Source organism: Acomys minous (assembly GCF_964271855.1).
Source record: "Acomys minous genome assembly, chromosome: 7".
In the NCBI taxonomy this organism is placed as follows: Eukaryota; Metazoa; Chordata; class Mammalia; order Rodentia; family Muridae; genus Acomys; species Acomys minous.
Window position 1 is genome coordinate 48,780,503 of NC_140488.1, and position 7,673 is coordinate 48,788,175.

Sequence of the window (7,673 nt, forward strand, 5' to 3'; positions counted from 1 at the left end):
AACACATCATGTACACAGAACAAAATTAGGGTTGCTTGAATTCTCCAGCTATGAGAAACATTAATATCCATTTTTATAATTAATAGGCAATAAAATGTTCAACTCTTCTTGGATTTGGGAAAGTTAAATGTGTCCATCTTTGACCTCAGAAAAGGTATTTTGTAGCTTTTAATTTTCAGATGGTAGCAAAATAATAGGCTGCTACAGTCACATATTTTCATTAATTATGAAAAATAATAAAAGATGGGCGTACTTTTAAAAAGAGAAGCCAGAAGAAAACCACACAGAGACAGCCACGACTTCATTTCTACTAGAGGGATGACAATAAAAATATTTAGGCAATAAAGTATGTTGGTCTAGGGAGGAGATGGTCCTGTGCATAAACATGCTTACGGTATAAGTGAGAGGAACATAGTTTGCATCCTCAGAGCCCATGTAAAAGTGTGGCAGGTGTAGCAGCTGCCTGTAATCCTAGTACTTGGGATTCAGACACAGGATCCTTAAGGAGGGCTGGCTGGTTATACTCCCTGAAATTGGTGGGTAAGGTTTACCAAGAGACCCCACCTTGTTAAATAAAGTGGAGGGAGATCAAGGACAGCATCCATCAACTTCAGGCCTGCGCAAGCACACACACATTCTCAATGATGTAGAAAATTAGAAACCTTATGCATTGTTAATGGCTGTATTTGAAAAGCAGATTAGAAATTCCTGTAATAATTAAACAGAATTAACCTATGACCCAACAATTCTACTTCTCAGTATGTATCTAGGAAAAAATATGTCCCAGGACAGTGTGGAATTGGCAATGTCCCAGGAGTGCCACCTCTTGTAAATGTCACTAGAAAGCAGAGGTTTAAGAAGACAAGAGATCAATTGATTGGAAACTCAGTGAAAGTTTTGATACACAAGGCCCCCAGTGCATCAACAGCTGTGGGGCTATTGGAGAGAAAATTACCAAGGCAGGATGTGGTGGAAACAAAAGTGAGGTTCAAAAGCTAAGGGTTGACACAGAAGGCCCACCTCTGCCTTTTGGCATTGTTCTTGAGCAAAGATGGAAACATTCCATGTCCTCTCTCAAATGGAAGGCTCTATACAAGCTAGGTTTCGGCATGCACATGTGCAAATAAGAGCTCACCAAACATAGCTCACAGCTACTGTCCTATAGCTGTTCTATGCAAAATCCCTGTGAAGCAAATATTTTCTCCATGAAATGATCACGTCTTAAACATATGTATTTTATAATGGTCTGTTTATTCCTCTGGCTAAGAAATCCAAAGGTACTTTGCAGTTGACATACCTTTCTGTTATTAAAAATTTACTGTTCCACTGCTTTCCAAAGGCAATTGATAAACTTCTTTCATTTGTGTCTAATTATTTTCCTTTTTGTGATACGAAATTAATAATACAGATACATATATATTCATTTTGTGGAAAAGAAGAAAGAGAATGCAGAGCACATAGATTCACCTCGTTGGCATAGAATAAGACTTTGCATGGTACCATACATAAATGAACATATTAGGCACACATAGTGCTTTGTAGCTTGCAATTTTTTGCTTTACAATAAACTACCAGATGATTATCCTTTTGTGTAAATGAACAAAACGTCGTATTAAATCAGTGGGGTGAAATTGAAAGATGAGATATGGACAACGTTAGGTGTGTAGATGACGGTAACCAAACTGAAGTATTAAAGTGAAATAATAACAAGTGTTTATAAAGAAAAATGGAAACAGAAAACAAGTGGAAATATTAATAACAGAAAATAATTTCTGAAGCTACTGCTTCAAAAGGGACGGTCCCGAGAATGGGTATGGTTAGCATGCAGAGCCCTGAATTTTTTCCTCAAACTTCTTATTTCTTCCAAGCACCTTTCCATCTCATCTTCCTCCCCTGTCATTTCTTCGCCTTTAAAATGCCTATAGTCTATGTCTTCTTTAAATTCTTCAAGAGACTGAAGCAGCCTCTGTCTGAAATTCCCTTCCATCCGCCGGGATTCAAATGCTCCATGGGGATGTTCAGCTTCCATCTTTGGCTCGCTGCTCTTGGGCTTTCCTTCTTTTTCGTCGCAGGGCTTCTGCATGATGTTGTCGTTCCCTGCTTAACTCCGGGGAGAAAATGCAGAGACAAATTGCTTTCTTACTTTGGAATCCGTTTCTTAGAATCAAGCCATTAGTCCATTTTCCCCCACCTGACTGATCCACAGTTCCAGCCTTCAGAAACTCAAAATATCTCAGCTTCTCTTTCAACTTCCTGTCCAATCTCCTTTTTCTCTTCCCCACCCCTCAAGCCCAAACCCACTCTTTTGCCAACAGATAAATTGAACGCCCCCCCTCCAAAGAGCATCGAAGGTGCAAATTTTACCCAGCATTGTTCCTTCACAACTCCCACCCTCGGAACCCCAGTCTAAGGGACTCCCACGCACTAACCTGTACAGATCCAAGGTAGTTTTTCTAGTCAGGTGGTATCTGTGAGCACAGATTACTAGACCTACAAACAGAAACAAGGGATCAGAGATAAGAATATTGAGGCCAGACACATGGTATCCTTATCTGGAACCCGGGGTTCTCATCACTGCAGTGGTTTCGAGTATTCTACTGCCTCGTTCTTTTCCTATACCTATCCATCCTTCTGGAATTTTGTGCCTGTTTGCCGTTCCTCACTCTCTGGGCTGGCCCTCGTAAGACTCAGCATCTCCCCCACCCCTTTTTGACTCCACCATTGCAGGTTATCATTGATTGAGGTCAACTATTTTTTAACTTATCTCAATTTTTCTCGTCTCCATCCCATGATTTCAGTCTCTCTCCATCCATGAAACTCACATTTCAGGGCTACCATGTTCTCTGATGAATTGGGGAAAGACAAAGAAGAGGGCAAAGTTTTCTAGGACAAGACAGGCCCCATCACCAAATCTCTAGGTGTTTCTCAACCCTTCCTCATGGTTCCTGGTTCATCGTCAAATATACAGTTATTTGACCAGCAACCTGGCTCAGTGGGTAAAGGCACTTGGTACGTAGCCTGAAAACCTTACTTTAACCTCCGAGTCTATATGGTAAAAGAAGAGAATCGACGCCTGCATATTGCCCTCTGACCTACACACATATTTAGTGGAATGTGTACTCACAAACATGCACGCAAAGAGATAAATTAATAAAAAATGATCACATATGTAATTATCTAGCTCTCAATTAGAGATAATGAGGAAATAAATCTAGATGGACTCCCATCTTGTTCAGCCACTATCACTCCAAGGGGTCCTGGTGCTTTCTGCACACCAGTCTACTGGGGTTTAAGGAATTTACCTTCTCTTCTTCTTGGTCACAAGTCTTCAGGGCAGTAAAGAGCTCATACCCAGAGGAGAAAGAAACCTGGATATATAACGACTTGGGCTCACGTCAGCTTCTAATCACGTGAGGATTATGTCATGTTCCAACTCTGGTCCCTACTTTCCCCTCCCACCAGCAGTGCTGCAGAAGAAGACCTGTCTATTAACCTCCCACCCCCACCGCATCAGGTCCTGTCACTCATTTTTGCCTTTGCTAATTTCAGAGGTCAAAAGTGGCCCCTTCTTATGGTTGGAATGTGCCTTTCTCTGATTACCAGGGAGGGGCTGCATCTTCCCATGGTTATATTAACCATCATTCCCTTTTAGGGGTTGTGTTAAGAAAGAGGATTACTTGTCCTTGTCTTGATTGCAAGAACAGGTAAGTAGCAGTCTTGTCTCTCCTCACACTTCCCTCAGAAATGAATAAATATCATTTTCCTTACAGGCTACTCTTTGAAAGCAAATTGGAGTATATGAGATAAATTAGGAAGTGAGGCAATAGTTGGGTTTATGACATTTTTACTTTTTTTCCCTAGATATCTTCCTCATTTTCAACTTTCTATAAACACAAGTCTCATAATTTGAAATATGGTGAAGATATGCATATTTGGAAAAAAAGATTAAAAATAGGAAGATAAAGAGACCCAAGCACCTGTTCCAGCTAATGAAGTCAGAATATAAATATAGACCTTCCAGGCGGACACATTTTTAGAAGTTCAAAATGTACAGAGCAGTTGAAGCATGCCCTTTCCAGGAGCAGATGAAGTCCTTGGGTCACACGGATAGCTAAGGCTATATAATCCCACCGCATTCTGTGCTTAGATATGCAGATCTCAAAAGTCAGTCACAAATGTCTACTGGTTTGATTTCATGTTTTCACAGACCATGCCATGCCATATTCTTTTACTCCCTTGAATGTTGTGCCCTGAATATCCCCACTTTAATTTTTTTTTACCCTCCATCAGAACCTTTTTCATTTGTTGGTTTGATTGTTTGTGTCTTTCTCTAAACCTTTCTGACGTGCTTATGTTTTCTTAGACTTTATGCACCCATACTGAGGAAATCAGTCACAGAAACTACCACTTGCAATACAAAACATTTCTTCCTAAGGATTTTAGTAGTTATATGAATAGATTTATCTGAAAATCAACCTATGCTTTATTAAAAAAAAAACCCTATGCTAAGTTCTTCGGTCTTATTAGGACGTCTGTAGTTCATTGTGAACGTAACCTTGATGTAAACAATTCCAGAGAAAAAGTTAAGTGAGCAGAAGAAGAGATCTTTTAAAAAGTAGAGCCTTGTTGCACCCATTTTTAAGGAATGACTAGCTTTAAAAGAGAAAAGAGCTACTGACCAGCCAAGAAGAAATGAGGCTTACAGTCCAAAAGCTCACTAGAAACTAAGTCCAACTAACGCGTGTGTAATTTAAGAAGTGAATCTTCTTGTAATTGAATGCTAATACGACATTGGCATTATCAACACATTCGTTTTCGTCTTGTAAGAGACCTTGAGGTGAAACCATCCAACCTAAACTGTTGCTGGCCCACAGAAATTAAGATGATAAAGGTATGTGTATGGATAGTTTGTAATTCAGAAATAGATGAAGTAATAATTACTCGTCTCATTACTGTGACAAACTATGGAACAAAAGCAACTTAATGAGGATTTCTTTTTCTTTCTTTCTTTTTTGACAGGGTCATGGCTGCATTGCATTCATAATGAGGAGGAAGAGAGAGACAAATGCCTTCATCCAGTTAGTTTTCTCGGATACAGTGCAGGATCCAACCCCAGGGAATTGTACTATCCACCGGTAAGGTGGATCTTTCCACCTTAATTAACTTAATCTATGTATGTCCTCACAGGCATGCCCAAAAGCTTGTCTCCTAGGTGATTCTAGATCATGTCAAACTGACAATATTAACTGTCACAGGTAACTAAACATATATAGTGAGTCAATAAGCAAGTACAAACTGCTGATTAAGATGGCCATTAAGGTGAAGCCAGACATGAAAGTGTACTTGCAATGTAATTCTACTTACACAGCGTTCTTCATCTGAAAACTCTGCCTATAGCGACAGGAGTTGGAATACTAGCCTCCTGGAATAAAGGACACCCGGAGTACCGACTGCAAAGCAGTGTGGCATTCTGGGGGTAATACTAACATATGCAAAAATTTGATTTCGTGAGGGTATGTTTGTTAACTGTTATTACTTATTTGCTTTTTGAACTGTTATTTACATACAAGAAATCATACACACATGAAAAAGGCATTTCAAGTGAGTAATGACAAACACATGCCCTCATGCAATCATGCTTCTTATATGAAAGATTACCTTGGCCAAGAAAGTCACACTCCTTTGCAGGCAGTCCCAGAGCGGTGACTACACATGAGGCGCTTCATGCCTGTGAAAAGCCAGGGAACTACTTTAGACAGTTAAAGGCTAGATAGAATATTCTTGGTCGTCTTAGCTCTCCTGCACTTTTATCTTAGATGGGTTTTATCTGTGGACTGAGGGGAAATCGTAATGAAATATTGAATGAGTGTATGCATACTTGTGTGCCTACTTATATTTATATACATATAGAACTTTAATATATGTCAACAAATGTATACATATGTGCACACACACATATATATTTACATATGCACTTTTGAAATCAAGACACACGTAGACATTAAGCTACAGGGCTTTAGGTAGTGACTATTAGAAAGATTTTGCCCTTTGTCAAGATGATGCTATTCAGTGTTTATAGGTCTCCAGGGACCACATTTAACTTTGAATTCTCTGCTAATACTGACAGTCATCTTTCAGTGAGATCTTGTGCTGTTGACATCAATTAACACAGTCTGCCTGGTTAATTTTTGTTGTCACCCTGCTTCTGTGCCTTGTCTGATTCTCATGCCTTCCATAATCAGTATGCCTTATGTTCACTCTGACAGCTGCATCTGGCACTTTCCCAGTTTGTGTCCTTATCTTCCATGTGAACTGTTAGGGCAGATGATTCTCTAGTGTTCTTTCTTCTCTTTTCTCTCTTTCACCTCCACAGTTATCTGTGTAAGAAGTGCAAGGTCACTTATCTGGGTTGTGCTGTGCATAAGAGTCAGCTCAGGATTTAAAACGCATCCGTCCTGCTCTGCCGTTTACATTCTTTCCCAACTTCTCCATCCAACTGCCATCCTTTTGTACATGACAAGTTAGCAGTTATTCTTTGACTTCTCCTGATAGCCAGTACTAACTTCTGAAAGGCAAGTTCTACACTGCTGGAAAATTTGCTCTCCTGGATGGTGGTTTAGAGAAAAGTTGAAAGAACGAGCTGGCTGGCTGTTTGGATCAGTGGGTTACAGAAAAAGGCAATAGCTAGGTTGGCCCCAAATAGAAAATGCCTTAAGAAATGTGTGGACCAACATCACAAAGGGTAGGCAGGACTTAAAATTAGGATGAGATGTATGAAAGAGACCTGTCAAAGAAACCTGACACCGAGAACCTTACAATTAGTTATTTTGTAGGTAGATGTCCCCTTACTCCATCTTTATGGGTGTTTATTGGGATGTTTGAAAGTGCTTGTGTGCAAACACTTTATGACACCAACCTGGGCAAATCACTTCTGCAGTCCCCTACTGGAGTTTTGATTTGTTGGAGACAGGATCATATGTAGCCAAGGCTGACCTCACACTTCCTTTGTAGCAAAGACTAGCCTTAAAATCCTGATTCTTCTGCCTCGATCATCCATGTATTGAGATTACAGGCAAATGCCACCAAGCTAAGCAATCATTTTAAGGATTTTTCCCACTTATTTCCAAGTTACTCTGTCAAAGTTCATCAACATTTCTGTAAAATTGTATGTTTAAATGTTAATCCACCACTGAGCAATACATATATTACTAGCTATTCGTCCTAAAGAAAAAAATAAAAATTATGCTGTGGAAGTAGTCCAATAAATAAAATGCACCTAGCATGGGCAATGGCCTGAGTTTCTTCCTTAGCATTACATAAAGTCTGACATGGTGGAACATGCCTGTAATCTTGGAGCATGCTCAGTAGTTAGAGGAAGGAAGACCAGAAGATAGGAAATTCATGATCATTCTCAGCTATATAGAGAGATGAAGACCAACCTGGTATACTTAATACTTGGTCTCAAAAAAATCAAAATTACATAAGTTAAACTATAACAGACTTATTCATTAAATATTGGGTGTTCAGATTTACTGATACTCACCTGGTCAATATTAAGCACAAATGGAGATGACTTTGTGTTTTGGATTATATTTATTTGTGCATGGATGTATTGTATATTATTAACCTTGCCAGAGTTCAGGAATTGCTCAATTTAGCAAGACTGCTAATTG

The 7,673-nt window shown here is 39.4% G+C and overlaps 1 protein-coding gene across 4 annotated transcripts; it reads right to left on the reverse strand.

Moving 5' to 3' along the window:
• Positions 1–1,230: 1,230 nt before the first annotated feature.
• Positions 1,231–5,710, reverse strand: TCEAL7 (transcription elongation factor A like 7). Of its 4 annotated transcripts, none has more exons than XM_084789164.1 (3): positions 5,659–5,710; positions 2,430–2,490; positions 1,231–2,097 (listed from the first exon to the last, which is right to left on the reverse strand). In XM_084789164.1, exon 3 carries the CDS (start codon positions 2,081–2,083, stop codon positions 1,787–1,789), a length of 297 nt encoding a protein of 98 aa, XP_084645290.1. In that variant the 5' UTR covers positions 2,084–2,097; positions 2,430–2,490; positions 5,659–5,710; the 3' UTR covers positions 1,231–1,786. The 4 variants fall into 4 exon arrangements, with proteins under 4 accessions (XP_084645290.1, XP_084645288.1, XP_084645287.1 ...); XM_084789162.1 differs by having other exon boundaries at positions 1,231–2,100; positions 5,659–5,706; XM_084789161.1 differs by lacking the exon at positions 5,659–5,710 and adding an exon at positions 3,303–3,347 and having other exon boundaries at positions 1,231–2,100.
• Between the last annotated feature and the right edge of the window lie 1,963 nt (positions 5,711–7,673).

What these genes read in the sequence shown, in the direction of transcription:
- TCEAL7 (XM_084789164.1), bottom strand. Translation starts at nt 2,083, where the DNA reads ATGCAGAAGCCCTGCGACGAAAAAGAAGGAAAGCCCAAGAGCAGCGAG.